The sequence below is a fragment of the Vigna angularis genome, chromosome 10 (assembly GCF_016808095.1).
Source record: "Vigna angularis cultivar LongXiaoDou No.4 chromosome 10, ASM1680809v1, whole genome shotgun sequence".
Taxonomy (NCBI): domain Eukaryota; kingdom Viridiplantae; phylum Streptophyta; class Magnoliopsida; order Fabales; family Fabaceae; genus Vigna; species Vigna angularis.
In genome coordinates, this window is record NC_068979.1 from 4,114,777 (window position 1) to 4,133,782 (window position 19,006).

Below are 19,006 nucleotides of genomic sequence, written 5' to 3' on the forward strand. Positions count from 1 at the left end.
TTGAATTTGACTAAAATTTATCAATTTGGGTGAATTTTATTCAGCCTCTTATTCTTATTCTCTTGATGAGTATGTGCCAAAAAAAAAATTGTTTCGAAAATAATAAGTATTATTGAGTTTTTGAAAATAATACATATATACCTAGACAACAGAGAGTAAATACCACTAAGTAAACCAGAACATATATTTTTCACCATTTATGAATATTTTTCTTCTAGTTTTTTGTAGGTGGTTGTGACACTGACAAGTCCATGTGACTAAATTGTCATCACTTTGTAACATAAATCATGAACACCTTGCAACTTTTCTCAAGTCTTACCAAAAAAGTACTGTACAATTACCACTTCACACACTGAAAAAATGACAATAATGATTTTAAAATGCTTTATTGAATTAGAAATATAAAAAAAAAAATATCAAATGGGATTTTAGTTAAGTTAATTAAACGATTTTAATATCTAATCTTAAAATAGTAAAACTAACATTGCTAAAAAATATTGTTTGTTAAAGCTTGAGTTACAATACAATTATAAAGTTGTGAGTGGTTGCTATAATAATAAGTGGAGTGGAATTCAGTGCATTTGATTACTACCTACAACTACCTTACAATCTAATTCATACACATGTTTAAGCAACTTAGCAAGTACCAATCATTCAATTACAAAAATGTCCTTCTTCTAAATTATATATCATTACCAAGATTGTATACACTGCAATTTACATAAAATATTCCATAAAAGCAGGTTTTATATTTACTTACCCCACTTCTTAATTATTAGAAAAGATAGATAATACTCAAATCATATCTAACTAAAGATTTTATCAATTTTATGATATGATGCTATGAAAAGAAATATACAAAAATGACACAAATTGACTAGATGTCTCCAAATAATTTATGTGGATGTATTATATATATATATATATATATATATATATATATATATATATATATATATATATATATATATATATATATATATATATATATTAAAGAATACACAAACATTTGATTGTTCAAGCATCTAATTTTCAATTTAATTATATGCATGCATCATTATTCTTTATAATTGCTTATTAAGTATTTGGCTCCCCTAAGTTTAAGTTGCTTGTCTTTTCTTATTATTTTTTAAGTTTTTAATTGCTTTACTTTTCTTTTTTAAACACTAGCAATTTTATTTTATTTAGCCAAATTGACAAAACATTGTCAATTACCTTAATTACGTAGAATAAGTTAAATGGTTATATTCTTCGAGGAAAAAGAAGTAATTACATTTTTTACAAATAATAACTATACCCTAGAAAAAAAATGGAAGAAATAAGTTATGAAACTTTATTATTTAAAATATGGTTAAATATATTTTTAGTCTCTAAATTATCAAGCGAATTTAGTTTTAGTCTATCTTTCGAAGTAAGGTACATTTTAGTCCTTCTATTTAAAAAAAAATGTACCTTAATTTGAAAGAGGGACTAAAAATAAATTCGTTTGATGGTTTATGGACTAAAAACTTATTTAATTCTTTAAAATATGATGTGAAATGTTATTATTAAAATAATGATGATAAATCATTAATCCAAAAAAGTTATATAATTGTACCAACTTTAAGATTTATTACATGTGTGGTGGCATTTTTACAAGGAAAGTGACTAAAATTGTACATGATGCATCACATGGGACGAAATATGATGGCAAAACACTATTGAGGAAGGTCAAAAGTCATGTCAATTTTCTTTTTGGCAATTATTGTTTCATTGATTTAGTAAAAGGTAATTAGCTATTATTGTCTTTTAGGAGACATTTTGCCCAGCCAAAAATATTCTCTTTTCTACCTTTTTGGAGTTGGTAATCAACACACACTTTATACCAATGTGATTGCTAATTAAATGTTGTGTAATCATCATAATTAATAGTAGCTTTTTACACTTTTATCAAAAAATAAATAAATCAAATGCCCATACTTCCAACATAATTATCTTTCAACTAACATACATATAGATGTGAACATAAATACTCAATGTTGAATTTGTTCTTCATCAAGATTACCTGAAATGGTAGACATTATAGATGTTGTACTTGAATTTAACATAAAAACCTTTAGTATTTGGTTTTACTTTATAATTTTTTAAACTAAATGTCATTTGCATATCTTGACTAAAATTATTCTGTTGGAGACTATGCAGATTAGTTTGTCCCAATCATTGATCTGCACAAACTACATATTAATTAAACAAATTAAAATACGTCTTATATTTTTTTAGTGAACTAATGGACACATAGTTAATTTTGTATTATTATATAATTGATGGTTATGATTATGTAATCCAATTTCTCCTTAATTTGGAAATCGATCCACATCTAATTAAGTTATTATTTCAACAAATTTATATGATTTTAAAAGGAAAAATATTCAACTTGTGTATTTTCCCTTTTATTTCTTGCAAAGTATATAGTTGTGTTTCAAAATTTGAAAAAAGTGATCAAATAAAAATTTTGAAAAATATATCTTTGATGCAAATCAATAACTTAATAAGAAACTTGCATACTAAATTTACCTAACTTTAAAGTCTCACAAACGAACTAAGATAGATTCAGAATTACACTACTCCTAATTTTTATGGACTAAACTTGACTTCTACATTTTGCATTTTGTGTGTACTTTTTTTACCATGAAATTTGACATTTTACCGTACTGTCATTTGGTTAACATATTACCAAGATTTAAACTTAGTTATCTATGTGTTGTTTTTCTCTATGCAATAAATTTTGATACCATTTGACTTAAAAAGCACTTTTGTCAGTGCCTGAAAAATTAACATTCTTATCCCTCTCCCTGTTTAGCATTGTTCCCATATAAGGAATATTGCCATTATATACATTTTTCAGCAATTTCTAATTGTAGGTACACAATAATAATGATAAACTGTGGTACATATGACTAATTGCAGTGTATTCTGAAAGTGCTTTATTTATAGATTTATGAATTTATACCATTTAACTTTTTTTCACTATTACCATATACTTTTGTATTTTTTTATGGTTCTAAGGTAAACCTGTATTGAAACTGCCAGAAAAAAAAATGACCATTCAATTGAAGTAGATTTTTCAACAATTTTTATTTGTCAGTAAAATCTGTAGCACCAATGGCTGAAACAAGAAAATGAAGAAATGTATGATTATGTCATAATGATTCAATACAGAAAGAAAGAAGTAAAGAGAAAAAGTCCATCTTACGGGAACACAGTATTCTCGCTTCCAAGATAAATAAAACACTGAGATCCATTGTAAAGAAAAAAAAGTTTCAAACTTTATGCAGTCCAAGACAATGTATTTATTTGGAACTCAAATTATAGAAAATAGCAGGTAAGATTTTGACAGAAGAAGTGGTAAAAAAAATGAGGGTAGATTTGGAATAGGAGCCTTGAAATTGTGGCAGAATAGTTAATTGACTCTTTTTTCTGCATATTATGTGGTTGTTAAGGAGCGATTGCAATTGTTCAGTATTCACACAGACACCCTTCAACGACCGTAGTTAAACCTCCTTACTCGCTTCTCTTCTCTTCCCTCTCCCTTTCTATGTGCTTTCTTTGTCTTCGATGAAATAGGAAGAGAAAGTGCACAACTTTGGTTAGAGGAGTTGGTGGGGCATTTTCCTTTCAGCCAAGGTAGTAGAAGAAAAGAAAGTCTTGGAAAAGAACCACTTTCACTGTGCATGTTGATTCTCCCTTGTTCATGTGTTCATTATTGGAGAATTCAGCTATTTTGGTTTGGTTTGGTTTTGTTTTGCTTTCTCTTCTCCTTTTTTAGATTATAATATGTGCATGTCATGACATGTTTTCCACTTTGGGTTGTTTTGTTTACTTATTTTCTGGGTTGGTTCACGGTTTTTTGTTGCTGTCTGGCCCAGTTTCTTGTCATGTTCTGCTATGATAGTTGGAGATCTTGCTTGTGTCTTTGTCTGTTTGCTGTTCTGTGAAGGTTTCATTTCTTTTGTAAATGAGATCTTTACAGTTTATGGTATGAAGTACATATTTTTATTTTCTTTCTTTTTTGGAGGAAATGTGTTGGAGAATGAGTACGAATCTTCTGTTTTTTTAATTAAGAGCTGTTTCATGAGCGATCAGAGCTTGTGATTCTCGAACTGAACTTTGATATGGTTTTGACTTCTGACTTTAGATGTCTTGTTAGCATTCCACATTTTGAAAGCTTTATACCATGTGAGCAAATTCAAGTTTCTGTGGACTTTCTGCTTCACTTTTTTCTTTGCTTTTCTGAGCTCCGTTCAACAAATTCAAGCTTGTGATCTCACGGATCTTGCAGAAGGGATTCTATGTTCGAAGTCAACATTGATCTGTTACATCAGTTGGGAGCTGAGTGACGATGCCAAACCAGCTATGGTTTGCACTGCCAATGATTTACAAGGATGGAAAGATTTTCCAAAGGGACTCAGGGTTCTTGTACTTGACGGAGATAGAAGTTCTGCTGCTGAGATAGGAGAACAACTTGAGGCCATGGACTATCATGGTGAGACTTTTTGGATCCCTTTAATTTTTTTTTTGGTATGTTTCACATCTTCTTGAAACTTTGGCATAGCTAATCTCACTTTCCTTAATTAGTGGGTAAAGTTGGTCCCCATTTTATAGAATGGCATCTTGTAAAGCGGCACTGCTTTAGATAGCCCTTATTTGGTTCTTTGGGAAATTGTGGAATGGGATTTTATTTCATTGAAGATTTGAAATGTGTCTAGATTTGCCCTCCTTTTTTGATGCTTGATGTTAGCATATGTGGTATTTCTCTAGATGGTTTATTAAGGTGCAAAAGTTTTCATTTGCGCTTTAGGCTATATGCCCTTAAGCGTTTTGAAAGCTGGAAGTGGTCCAAATTCCAAAGGTATTTTGGATAAAGGAATGCTTTGTTATCTGACTTTATGGACTAATGAATCTATTCTATTTTTGGTGGTGCATTTGGATTTTGATGGGCTTCTAATTTCTCAGAGAATATGAATCAGTTGACACCAACCTAATTATACTTTGACTGACATAATTAAATTCAAAGCATTCTTTTCATCCACTACCACGCTCTTCCTTGTTTCCTGCACATTCTTGTTATTCATTCAATTTTTTATGTAAAATTTCTGTGCAGTTTCTACCTTCTATGACGAGAACGAAGCTTTGTCAGCAGTCTCAAGTAGCCCTGAAGACTTCCATGTTGCCATAGTGGAGGTAATGAACTTTTATTTTCAGTATAAGCGATAAATCATCATGTCATAGTTGTAAAATTTGAACAAGAGGTAAACAAAAAAGGGATGTTATTTAGTATGCTAGTTTAGAATGGGGTGAATACGGAAAGTTGGTAGTTCTCTGGCATAATGATTAGGTGATTCCAAACATAATTTATCACCTTGTGAAAAGCTGATAATAACTTGTGCATTTTTCTCTAATAATATCTCGGCACTGTTTGTCTCACTTTGGCAATGTCTACATCTTAAACTTGGAATTGATCTTTTTTGCTTTGTAATGTGATGATTTGTAACCACTGGCTTCGATCTGAATTGTAGGTGAGTACAAGCAGCAGCCTTGGAGGTTTCAAATTTCTTGAGAATGCAAAGGACTTGCCTACCATTAGTAAGCACAAATACAAGCCTGAATTTGCTGGTTAATTTCTTGTATTTTTTATCATCAACAATTTCATTGTGGTGGTGTTTACAGTCAACTGTCTGGTCTGCAGGTCAACTCAAATTTAATTCCCAAAAGAAGGAAAATTATTGTTTCTTGCAAAACCAATTTTAATTGTCACTTATTAGAGTAATAGAAATTAGTAATACTTGAAGTTTCTTTTTATTTAATCTCTATTTCCTCTTTTTTTTTTTTGTGATTGTTGCTTGCTTTGGTTTTATAAAATGAAAACTTCTTTTCAAACTTTAAGCAATTTAATGGATGAATGATCGACAAGGAAGCATGACATAGGAAATATGAGAACAAAGTTTTCTTTAGGCCTATCTAGTGCTTGTTATAAATTTTCTAACCAGTGATACTTACTACTTACAATTTTTCATGCAGTGATTTCAAAGAACCAGTGCCTGAACACCACGATGAAGTGCATTGCGGTAAGATTTTGGTTTATTGTACAATCATGATTGTTGATGCATACGGCTTTAATTTGTGATATATTTTCTACTTTTGAAGCTTGGTGCCGTTGAGTTTCTCAGTAAACCACTCTCTGAGGACAAGCTCAAAAATATTTGGCAGCATGTTGTTCACAAGGTTTGTTGGTTTTGGCAACATTTTCATGGCATTTATTGTTAGAATGAAATGAATGAAGTAGTTTTTAATGTGGTTGAATTTCATGCAGGCCTTTAATTCTAGGGCAAATGGTCTGTCTGAGTCACTAAAACCTGTCAAAGAATCTGTAGAATCAGTGCTGCAGTTTCAAACAGGCAATGAACAAGATAAAACTCATAAAAGAACCATGTCGATTGATTTAGAGAATGTGTCCAGATTTGGTGATAATGACAATGAGCAATCTGTATGTGATAAATATCCGGCTCCTTCAACCCCACAATTGAAACATGGGACACGGTTATTGGATGATGGAGATTGCCATGAGCAGACTAATTTCTCAACAGAAAAAGAAAGTGGAGAACATGATGGGGAATGCAAATCAGTCGAAACTTCATGTGAGAATTTGAATGCTGAAAGTACTCCTCAACCAACTGAACCTGAGGAGACTCTGATTAAGGAGGAAGAGGATTTTGCCAATGGTTCCAAGGGCGAGAGAGCTGTTTCACTGAATCTACAGAATGAAAAGTTTCTCAGCAATGCAGATGGTCATACATCTCCAAAAAAGATGGGAGTTTTTAATGATTCATGTGAGATTAAAGCTAACAGGAAGAAGATGAAAGTAAGCTGAATCATGACTACTAGTTATTTTATCATGTGCATATTTATATAATAAACCTCTCGCTTAGTTGGGAAATACCAACATTAACACTAATGATACTATGCTCTTCATTCTTTCCCTTTAACATTTTCTTACTCATGTTCATGTAGTTTATATCAATGACACTAGTTTGGCACATGTAACTACAAATTATTTCAAAAATTTATTTAACCTGTCTATGTTTTTAACACGACGTAGCTGCATGCTTTGAATTGTTAAAGAAAACATGGACAAGACATTGTCAAATATTAACTGCTTCATGATTGTCAATCTTAGAAGGTACACTTCCATTGGGATTTCGCTACTGAAATAGCTTGATAGAATCGCATGGCTAGCTCTTATCATCATCTCTATTCCTTGTGTACTGTTTTAAATATAATGTGTTGGCCTGTTTAGGACAAAATTGTGGAGCTTGGATCTGTAACTGCTGATCTGCATTTCAACTACATCTTATCCATGAACTGTTTTTCACCTGAAACACTTGGATTTGTTGTCAGAGAGTCTTAGTAAATCTTGTGTTGTTTGTTGCTTATCCTTATTTTTCTCCATAACATTTTTTACGGTTGTGCAAAATGATATCCTTGTATGATTATCTGAAAACAGTCATTGTACGTGATTTTGGATTCAGGTAGACTGGACGCCCGAGCTGCATAAAAATTTTGTGAAGGCAGTTGAACAACTAGGTATTGATCAAGCCATTCCTTCTAGAATATTGGAGATAATGAAAGTGGAAGGTTTGACAAGGCACAATGTGGCAAGCCATCTTCAGGTTCTTATTTTACTTCTGGCTATAGTTTCTATCCCAATGCTGCAACATAAAATGACTATTTTATTTTCAAAATCTTTCTGGTAGTGAAGAAAAATCATGTTGTAAGATCAAGTAACAACTTTATGTTGAACAGAAATATAGAATGCACAGGAGACAGAGTGCACCTGGGGAAGAAGATCGAAAATGGCACAATCAAAGAGATGTAATGCAAAGGAATTTTTATCTGCAAAGACCAATCATGGCCTACCCTCCCTATCACTCTAATCAAACCATTTCTCCAGCACCTATATATCCTATGTGGGGACAACCAGGAAGTCAAACAGCTGCTGTACAGATTTGGGGGCCTCCTGCGTACCCCTTGTGGCATCCTACAGAAAATTGGAACTGGAAGCCTTATCCGGGGGTAATCTTTTTATTTGGAATAAAAGCAGAATATATGTTATTTCATATCATCAAATATGCTTTTTGTGGTATGTTATGCAGTTTGATATTCGGTGACTTGATGTTTCAGATGCATGTGGATGCTTGGGGATGCCCATTGTTCCCACCTCCTCAAGCTCCTGGTTTTCACTTCAATCAAGTAAGTTTCAACAACTTAATTTGACTCCATTTCAATGCTACTTGTTTATGTAATATAGCCACATGTGCGTAATTTACCCTTTAGAGTAATTAAATTATCTGTCAAAGTGATGCTAATCAGATATTGTTATGAAACTGCAGAATATACCTGGATTGCACACTCCTAAACCAGTGGATTACAGATTCAGCATGCCGCGTAGTTCCTTTGAGCATCATCCGGTAATGCAATACTTTCCTCGGACAAAGTCATCATGAAATTTTTCTCTAGTTGAAAAAATGTGTATGATCACGCATATATTGAATTTGATATGGACCGATGTTGTTCTGGTGCTCAATGCCATGGTTGCTCACTTGTTCTAATGTGCCATTTCTTAATGGACTTGTCTAATGTTTTGAGTTATGAACGTACAATGAAATGTTCCTGATACAGTGTGTTCCATGCATGCATGCATGCAGGCAGAGGAGGTGGTAGACAAGGTTGTGAAAGAAGCAATTAACAAGCCATGGCTACCATTGCCCTTAGGACTCAAAGCTCCTTCCACGGATAGTGTGTTAGCTGAGCTCTCCAAACAAGGCATATCTAGCATCCCTCTTGGCAACAAGGGTTCTTCTGCTCCAAAACCCTGCTGACGTGTACCAATGACCCCACCACCGGCTCCCACAGATGATGATGATGATGGGGCTGCCCTGTTGATTCACATATCAACTCCCCCCTGTTGAGTATTGTAGTTATTTTTTTTTTCTCAAATTCCCTTCAGGTTGCAACCACAGTGGTAGATATGGCTGGAAGTTGGGACCACAAGGACCACTTGTGGTCCCCACCGTACACCGACCACTCATGCTGTCCCTTCTTAAGCTGCTGATTGTTAATGGTTGATATGATATGGTGTGATATCAGGTCTGGTCATACAACACCATGATGCAGCACAAATGGACTATGCATTGATTCTATTCATCCCACTTGCCAAAACACAAAACTAAAATATTAAAAAACAGCACTCAGAAGTTTATGGCTCCATTTGTTGAAGCTTTGCACAAAATGCTGAGGCTCAAAATAGTTGATGATGATTTTGGGGGTTGAAATGACCGTTTTTGGGGTCCATGTAGAAATTTATATCAGGATTTGGGGTGTCTTGGTGCTGTTGAGATGGGGCCTAGTTGAGGTGTATAATAATAATAATGGAAAAGGGTAGTTAGGATAATGTTGTGAATAAAGATGAGTCCAGGCCTTGGTGGATGCTAACTTGTTCTTTCCCAATTCAATTTGTTCAGTCAGCTATTTCAGCTTTTAGTTCATAGAATTCAGTTTTTGTAGCTCAGTTTGGCTGGGGCCATCCTTCTGTTTTTTTGCTCAATTTTTCCTTTTGACCTTTTGGAAACAATTCCAAATTAAGCTGCATAAAATCATCACCCCAGAGGTTAATTTTGATATAACCAATACATATATGTTTTAAACATCACTGTTAATATTTTCTGAGTAATTTTAAAGGACTTGAAAACCTTACATTATGAGTTAAGGCCCCATCTGATATTTGAAATTTCTTTGGTTGTTTTTCTTTATCAGCAAAAATAAATTAATAAAGAACACTTAGAGTGTTCTAATTTTTTTACAAAAATAAAATATAAAATAAATTTTTTTTATAAGTTCCTTGGACTAATATTAAAATATTCAAATTAAATCTAAAATATATTAATTTTCTCGTGTAGTACTTTTGTTTTTCAAGTGTTTCTTTTGTAGGTTTTTCTTACACTCTCAAGAAAACACCACTGTTCTAGATTGATGAAAATTAAATCTCTAAATGAACATTTTATTTTAATAACGATTAAAGAAAAAACACTATGATGAGTGAAAAAGGAAGGTGGAACACGTGCTCGTTTCAGCATTAAAAGAATGTTCTTATTCAAATTAAAATAATATTTTTAATAGACCACGTGCATCTTTTTTTATCATAGACAATATCGTAAATATGAGAAGGTTGTAAATGAGAAGTTCCATAAAATATAAGAAACATATAATTGTTATTTTTCTTTTAAACGGAATTCTTAAAATTATGAAAGACAGGTTTCTTCCATGCTTCCATTCCAAAGACTTTTATTTTTAATTATTTTTATCATAAATAAACTCTGTTTATAGTGATCCAGAGTGGAGGGCAAACATGTCATTTAGTTGGATGTCCATCGCCCGCAATTTCGGGTGTTGGCTGTATGATAATAAACCCCAAAGCGAATCCTACCGTTCAAAAATATCCAACGGTTAATACTTTTACAGGAATTTCTTAATTACTCTGTACGTAAAACTAAAGGCAGAGATCTTCTACAATTTTATGGACGCTGTAGAGGATTCATCCAATGCCAGAGTGGCATTTTGTGTTCTGTGATTTTTTTCCGTCTTCTTTTCTCATCTCTTCTCTTCCGTGTGAATAACTTAATTTGAATTCCGATTCGGCAATTCATAATCGTCGATTTCTTCTGTAAGTTCTCGCAGCTTAGACCCTCTCATCTCTTCTCGTAGTTTATTTCTCGTTTAAGGAATCGCAGAAGTTCTTACTTGTTAATTTTCTGAGTTGTACTTCGATGCGAATAGGGTTCGATTGCAAGCTGAGCAATATATCACAATTTTTATATCAAAGGGAATTAGGGATATAAAATTGCGTTTATTCTTTATGTAATTGGGGGATATCGCTTTCCTTTTTTTCGTTTTGGAAATGTTTTTCTGTCTTTTGCAAATTAAACTATTAAGACTATGTTTGGATGAAGGTTGAAAAAATATTTTTGCGAATTTCAGTTAATAGTTCTGAATTTCAATACTCTAAGCGAAGAAAGAAGAAATTATACCTTCGGAAGTAAAAGTACTTTTAACCTCTCCTAACTGAAATTCAAACATGCATTAAGTTGTGAATATCAGTTTAAGTTTGTTCTTAAAATTTTAATTGAACTGCAGGCGTTATAATTGATGTGGTAGTTTTATTTTATTTCTTGATACTATCTGGAAGTGCCTATATGTTTCTGCAGGAAATATATATAGGGCACAGGTCCTGAAGTACCGTTATAGGTAGAGGATGGCATGTAGGGGATGCTGGGAATGCCTTTTGAAGCTTTTGAACTTCATATTGAGCCTCACTGGTCTTGCCATAGTGGGCTATGGAATCTATCTTTTTGTTCTATTCTCTAAAGCTTCAGATGATAACACTTCAGATATCTCGCCTGTCAGTGATGATTCTTCTCTGATTCAACTAGGCCGGCCCATGCTTATGGCCGTGTCTCTATCAGATAGCTTTCTTGATAACTTGCCTAGGGCTTGGTATGTGTGCTACCCTCTTCTCGCCACTTTTGGGGCATATACATTGACTTATGTTTATGCTTGACATGCTGAAGGTTTTGTTTCGGATACGACTTGCTGCATCAATCTGCTATCTGTTATGTAGTTTGGCCGTAGAATACATTCATGATGATGGTTTTTCCCCCAGGGTGTGAATTTAATTTAATGAATCGTAACCATGTAATAATAAGTATTGAATGAATTGCAGTGTTGAGTTAAAAACTCATTTGCTATGGAAAAACATTGGGTCAAATGCATTCAGCACCATGCCAGAGATGACAGAGCTTCCAAGTCCAACCTCTCAATTTGATTCTAGAGCAGCCCCTAGTTTTAGTTGTGTACTTCTATATCATTATGTTTTATTTTGAGTACGTTTAGATTGATTTTCAAGGTGAACTTTCGTGACCGATAAATCATGGCCTCATGGTTAAAGTATTGTTGGAATCCAATTATGTAGTTAATCCGTAATTGATCATTCTCGTCACCGATTAAGAAAAAATACTTATAATAAACTTTATGCACTTTCTAGAATGGTGCACAGATTGCAAATTTGAATTAACTAATATTTTTTCTGGTGTAGTGTATCTTTTACTGAACAATGTATTTATGTGAGAAAAAAAAAGACCAATAAAATACCAAAGGTATTTTGTCCTGTTGTTCTCTTATTTTATTCATTCTTGAGTAATAACTCATTTTACATTTATTTTTATATGATAAACTGTTTTGTTTTTGGTTTCGTGGTATAGTTAGTATACACACAACAAATATGATTTACTTTTTTTTGAAATTGATAAAGAGCATTCTCAATCTAATTCTTTATTTCGTATTCTGCAGGTTTATTTTCTTATTTATTGGTGTGGGAGTAGTCCTCTTTCTTATTTCTTGTTTTGGATGTATTGGAGCTGCAACAAGGAATGGATGCTGCCTGAGCTGTGTATCCTATTAGAATGTCTTATGCTACGGTTAAAAGTATTTCATGATATTATAAATTTCCACTAATATACAAAGAAAACACGATTTTAAGCTTCTGCTCTTCTCTCATAGTGTGTGTGTACATATATACATGCATTAATCTGTACTAATCAAAGGATTTGTTATTAATTTCCTTAAGTGAACGAAGTATTCAATTTTGGTGGCATTGTTGATCTTGGTAGAGCTGGGATGTGCAGCCTTTATATTCTTTGACAAAAACTGGAAAGAAGTAAGTAAAATTGTCTTTGGTAATTTGTAATCTGAAATTAAATATGTATTTCTCATTTATAATATGTTCCATTCAGGAAATTCCGAAAGATAAAACTGGAGATTTTGATGCAATATATGGATTTCTGAGTGAGAATTGGAATATTGTGAGATGGGTTGCTCTCGGAATTGGCATCTTTCAGGTAAGCAAGAAGTTGTATGATTGACATTCCTCTATTGTTTTGTCGACTTGTTTCTTTGTGCGTGTCCTTATTGGCCACAGATAATAGTCTCTAGGATTATAATCAAGTTATCCATTGTATGATTGAGTCAATAACAGATTGAGAATGATTGAGTTCTTGATAAGGAGAATACACTGTTTTTTATTGATAGAAACATCTAGATACATAGAAGACAATGAAAATGAATTGATTATTACCACCATCCTGCTAATAGATTCATGGTAGTAACTTGCGAGTCATCAAACGAGATTAGGATTGCCCTGCCCCTACCTCCCCCTTGCTTGGATACTAGATTTTAAGATCCAGCTCACTTGTTAGCCAACGTTTTTGTGATGCTTCTTGATTGTTAAGAAATGACATTATATGGGTATGCTAGTGGACTTCATTTCGAACCAAGATAATAAAAGTACAGTTTAACACCAATTCATATTAGATATTTAGTTGAGAAAGTGAAGCCCAAAAGAGACAAAGTGGGAAAAGGTCAAGGACAAAGAAGTTTGAAATGCGCTAGTTTAGTAACAATCAACTTTGAAATTTAGGAATTCCGGAAACAATGTTCTTGTGTGGTGAGAAGCCGTACTTTGTCTTTGAGATATAATATAATATTAGTTCTATTTCTCAAATGTATGTGAATACCTCATGGAAAATCTCTTATCATATCCCCACTTACCTAGCACCAAAAGAAGAGGGATGTGCCTATATTAGTGAAAGTTTTATCCATGTCTATTATGTACTGTATCCATTGTTATGCTATAAGTTTGGTGGACCTTACCATTTCAACCATTAGTGCCTGAATAGGCAGTTGTGAGTGATACTAATATGGTCTCCTTAATGGACTATGATGATGCAAAGGAGGAGAATAGGGAGTGTAGCATGTTGTCGTTTTGGTATTGATCGTCAACGTTGCCATAAAGATGGTGTAGGCAATGAGATGGCTAGTCACAACCATTAGGACCCTAAACATTAGGCTTGGAGATGGTCACATAGGACATACTCATAGTATTTGCATGGGAGTGGAATTGAAGATTGGGACTTTTCTTTCTTGATTGATTCAATAACGATTGATCTAGAAGTAGTTGATTTGATTTGATTCTGGGAATGGCTTTGTTGGCTCCTTTAGGTATGGTATGGTGGTAGATTTAGGTGAACAGGTTATATGGTTTTAACTAAAAGACAAATGGGTAATGATTTAGGATGAAGGAAGAAATCATGAGCTATCATTATTGCAAACCATTTTGGGTTGACACAAAATTGTGATGATGGGATACTTTGGTCAACAAAGGTAAGGGTGGACAAGGCAAATATCAATGAAAAGCTTAACCAAGCAGACTTGAATGACCCCGAGTGGAAGTGGAAAGGGGTACTATAAAATTTTAGGTGTTCAGGGAGCCCACATTAATGCCCCCATAAGGAAGTGAAGAATATGCTATTATCTTGATGGAAGCCCACATTAATGCCCCCATGAGGAAGTGAAGGAAAATGACTGTTGGAAGTCCCACATCGACTAGAGATAAGACCAAATTATAATATATAAGTGAGGTGCAAACCTCACCCTACAAGCTGGTTTTGTGGAGTTGAGTTAGGCTTAAAAACCCACTTTCTAATATGGTATCAGAGCCAGGTTAGAGCCTATCCTAACGAGTTCTAAGTGGGCATTCTATTCTTCTATTCCACCCGCTATCGGACTGTTATCGAACCACCCAATTTCTACTATCACACACAAGATGTCTATACCTCGGCGTGAAGGGGGTGTGTTGGAAGTCTCACATCGACTAGAGATAAGGTCAAATTATAATATATAAGTGAGGTGCAAACCTCACCTTACAAGCCGGTTTTGTGGGGTTGAGTTAGGCTTAAAGTTCACTTCTAATATGGTATCAGAGCCAAGGTTAGAGCCTATCTTAGCGAGTTCTAAGTGGACATTCTATTCTTCTGTTTCCACCCGCTATCAGGCCGTTATCGGACCACCCAATTTCTACTATCACGCACGAGATGTCTATACCTCGGCGTGAAGGGGTGTGTTGGAAGTCCCACATCGACTAGAGATAAGGCCAAATTATAATATATAAGTGAGGTGCAAACCTCACCCTATAAGCCGGTTTTGTGGGGTTGAGTTAGGCTTAAAAACCCACTTTTTAATATGGTATCAGAGCCAGGTTAGAGCCTATCCTAGCGAGTTCTAAGTGGGCATTCTATTCTTCTATTCTTCTATTCCACCCGCTATCGGGCCGTTATCGGACCACCCAATTTCTACTATCACACACCAGATGTCTATATCTCGGCGTGAAGGGGGTGTGTTGGAAGTCCCACATCGACTAGAGATAAGGCCAAATTATAATATATAAGTGAGATGCAAATCTCACCTTACAAGCCGGTTTTGTGGGGTTGAGTTAGGCTTAAAGTCCACTTCTAATAAAGGTGAAGTCATACTTTTATGCACACCATTATAAGAACGAAGTTGAGAAATAGGTGCTTGAATTGTTGCAATCATGGGTGGTACAACCTAGTCAGAGTGCGTGGATTAAATAGCATTAAACAAGGTGACGATCCTGAACAAATTCCCCATTTTAGTGGTAGATGAACTTCTGGATGAATTTCATGGAGCCCAATACTTCTCTAAGCTAGATAAAAGTTGGGCTATCACCAAGTTCGAATGCAGGGGATGTCCACAAATGATTTTTAGGATGCATGAAGGACATTATGAGTATATGGCAATGCCTTTTTACCTTATGATTGTCCCCTCAACCTTTTGATCTTTGATGAATGTTGTTTTCTGGACTATAATGTGTAGGACAGTGCTAGTCTTTTTGATGATATATTGGGATGTAGTACTAGTTTGGAAGAATATTTACACCATTTATGAGGTGTTAACCGTTCTACAATAATAACAATGAGTGGCTACTAAAAAAGGTTTGCTTTTGGTAAAGAGGAAGTGGAAACCTAGGCCATATTAGTTCAGAGCATTGAGTTGCAGTGGATCCTTACAAGGTTAAAAATGTGATTGAGTGGCCAATATCTACAAATGTGAGGGGAGTGAATGGTTTCTTGGGGTTGACGTGGTGCTATAGGATGTTCATTAAGGATTATAGAACAAGAGCAAAGACCACATACCGATTTAATGAACAAGGATTGGTTTTGATGAGATGAGGAATTTACGATTGAAAATGATGCTTCTAGACGAGGAACCGGTGCAATTCTTACTCAAGGAGGCAAGCCAACTGCATATTTCAACAAGGTTTTGAGAGAAAACAAATTTGTCCAAGTCTGCCCATGAAAAGGAGTTGATGGTTGTAGCTTTAGCTAATCAGTAATGGAGGTCTTATTTGATGTGGTGAACATTCACATTGAGGAGGAATTGGAAAAAATCGAGACAACTACCACAAAGGGTAACTACAATAATAGATAAAAAAAATTGGGCTATGGAGTAGTTAGGCTATTAGTTTGATATTGAATATAAGTCAGGTCTAGAGAATATAGGAGCAAATGTTCTCTCATGCAGATATAGTGAAGTTGAATTGTAACAAGTAGTTCACTATCCTCACTTGGATGAAGTTCAAGAAATAGTGGAAGGGGTGCATAATGGTACAAAGAGTATGTCCATCATATCAAATTTGAAAATGAATAGGGATACCAAACTAGGATTTGAATACAAAGATTTTATTTCTGAAGTGGTGTGTTTACATGGAATACCAGCTTCTATTATTGGTGATAGGAATCCAATATTTGTGAGTAGGTTTTGGAAAGAGCTGTTCAGGCTTTAAACAACCCTGAAAATGATCATTGCTAAGCAACCAAACACACACATATGGCCAAATTGAAGTGGTCAATCTGCTAGTCATGTGCTTATCCACTGGGAGGGCAAAGGATTGGAAGATTCCACGTGGGAAGAGGAATTTAACATCAGAAGTCAGTTTCCTCAGTTGAACCTTGAGGACGAGGCTCCTATTGAAAAAGCAGGTACTGTTAGGACGGGGAATGTGGGCGTATACTTTGAAAGTAGACCCAAGATTTGTAGAGTGTATCAGAGGAGAAACAAGGGTGTGAAGAGAAATGCTGAGGTGACAAAAGGTGTTACAAAATTAGTTAAGGATTGAGAGTAGTGAGTGAATAAGGCAGAGAAGGGAATATATTGTGGAATTTTTTCATGGCCAGGGGGTGTTAACCTCTCTGGAGGAGCTTGCTTTGCGGCACTAGGAATCATCATCCTACTGTATTTTATATTTCATTTTGAGGAGTAATATATATATATATATATATATATATATATATATATATATATATATATTGTATCATTTTCCCTGTTTATTCTTATACCTTTTGGGTCTCTAACATTGTCGAACATAAAAAGTTGGATAAGATTCATCATATATTTATCTAAGAAATGTGTATGACATTGCAGGTCCTTCTTTTCCTGTTAGCCCTCATTGTTAGGGCTGCAAATAGGCCAGCAGATTATGATAGTGATGAGGAATATATTAATCCAAGACAGCAAGTGCGGCAGCCATTGCTCAACAGACCAGCAGCGGGCTCAACAACAGGGTTACCAGTTACTGGGACAATTGACCAGCGTTCAAGCAGAAGTGATGCATGGAGCGCACGGATGAGGGAGAAGGTGCAATCTTTTTCTCCCATATTGACTTTATCTAATACTGTTCAGCAGTTTTTTGAGGTCTTTTGTCCTGACAGTTGTGTACAAACATGAGTGCTCCTGGATTGTGGTGCACAGTACCATCCCTGTGTTGTGTGTGTCCGGTGCTATGCAGCTTTTTAGCCTTCTAGTTATTTAATGTTTTCCCATACAAACACATATATTTGGCTTTGATTTATGCCTTCCTTGGTTAAGGTCTAAACTAAGCCAATAGATAGAATCTTTACAAAGAATGTTTATTTATACATATAGGCACACACACATAAGGGAGTTATTTAGGTGAGAATAGTTGATTATTGTAAGAAATTATAGAGCATTCCAGACACAGAAAGTGAGCCTTGTGGCACTGATTAACCAGCACGTGACTGGACAGTTTTTTTATGATAGATGAAGGCAATGTGTGATTATTACCCATTAGATCTTATTTGAATGATTAAAAGATAAATGTATATAATTTTCATAAGTGGTTACGTGATCATCACCTAACTTTTATTTTTGTTCAACCATGTACGGTAGTTTCTTCTGCTCTACGTATTTGTTGATCGTTTTAAATTTAATGAGTTTACTGATTATTATTCCTTTTCGGAAGAATATTAAATTGGCTTTGTTATAGATGTTCATTAGAGACTCTAAACTTTTCAATCTAGATCATTCTGTTGAATTCATGTCTTGAAGGATTGGCTAAACCTAAATTACATCTAATTTTTTTCCAATGTCACACAAAACAGAACACCTTTTTTGGATTGGCATAATTCAATAAACTCTGTCGGTTAGCAATCCGTGTTTTTAGATATATTATTCAGTTAGTCTTTCCGTTTTTAACTCTCTTGTTAGCTTTGTTAGGTGATTAGGTGTTGTGTGTGGTTTTATTGTCTTAACATAATTACTGTTGTTTTTCAGTACGGACTCGATACTTCAGAATTTACGTACAACCCATCTGAGTCAAGCAGGTTCCAGCAAGTAAACCCACAGCCAACTGAAGAAAAGAGCCGTTGCACCATAATGTGATTTCTTGAGTTTATGTTCACAACTCGTGCTGTGCTGGATCACACCATGACATGACCAACATCATATATTCATGTTTTTTTATACATAGTCTTCATGTTAGTGTGGAATATTGTGCTGAGACATGAAAATTTAAAGTGGTGTTACTTGTGTTAACGAATTAGGTGGCTGTGTTGTCTCACCAAAATAATTCTCCCTTCTTTCTTTAAGTGTGAATTGTGATTGTGGAAAAAAAAAAGTGGGAACACTCCGCACTTCTCTTTGATTAAGCAACAGAGACACAAAAATAAAAACTATTTGCTCACCCTTTTGGTTGGACAATGACCAA

At 34.4% G+C, this 19,006-nt stretch overlaps 2 protein-coding genes across 4 annotated transcripts; both read left to right on the top strand.

The window, feature by feature from the left end:
* Window positions 1-3,459: 3,459 nt before the first annotated feature.
* On the top strand, window positions 3,460-9,604 carry LOC108335933 (two-component response regulator-like APRR2). Of its 3 annotated transcripts, none has more exons than XM_017572161.2 (12): window positions 3,460-3,663; window positions 4,319-4,522; window positions 5,141-5,220; window positions 5,556-5,622; window positions 6,058-6,104; window positions 6,184-6,261; window positions 6,350-6,898; window positions 7,566-7,706; window positions 7,840-8,109; window positions 8,218-8,286; window positions 8,427-8,504; window positions 8,742-9,604. In XM_017572161.2, exons 2-12 carry the CDS (start codon window positions 4,393-4,395, stop codon window positions 8,913-8,915), a joined length of 1,683 nt encoding a protein of 560 aa, XP_017427650.1. In that variant the 5' UTR covers window positions 3,460-3,663; window positions 4,319-4,392; the 3' UTR covers window positions 8,916-9,604. The 3 variants fall into 3 exon arrangements, 2 of the variants coding, with proteins under 2 accessions (XP_017427650.1, XP_017427652.1); XM_017572163.2 differs by lacking the exon at window positions 3,460-3,663 and adding an exon at window positions 3,792-4,215; XR_008245763.1 differs by lacking the exon at window positions 3,460-3,663 and having other exon boundaries at window positions 8,742-9,000; window positions 9,184-9,604.
* Window positions 9,605-10,600: 996 nt separating this feature from the next.
* On the top strand, window positions 10,601-18,838 carry LOC108335625 (tobamovirus multiplication protein 2A). Its single transcript, XM_017571664.2, has 7 exons — window positions 10,601-10,756; window positions 11,298-11,586; window positions 12,439-12,538; window positions 12,725-12,805; window positions 12,882-12,986; window positions 17,425-17,637; window positions 18,574-18,838. Exons 2-7 carry the CDS (start codon window positions 11,345-11,347, stop codon window positions 18,679-18,681), a joined length of 849 nt encoding a protein of 282 aa, XP_017427153.1. The 5' UTR covers window positions 10,601-10,756; window positions 11,298-11,344; the 3' UTR covers window positions 18,682-18,838.
* The last annotated feature ends 168 nt before the right edge of the window (window positions 18,839-19,006 follow it).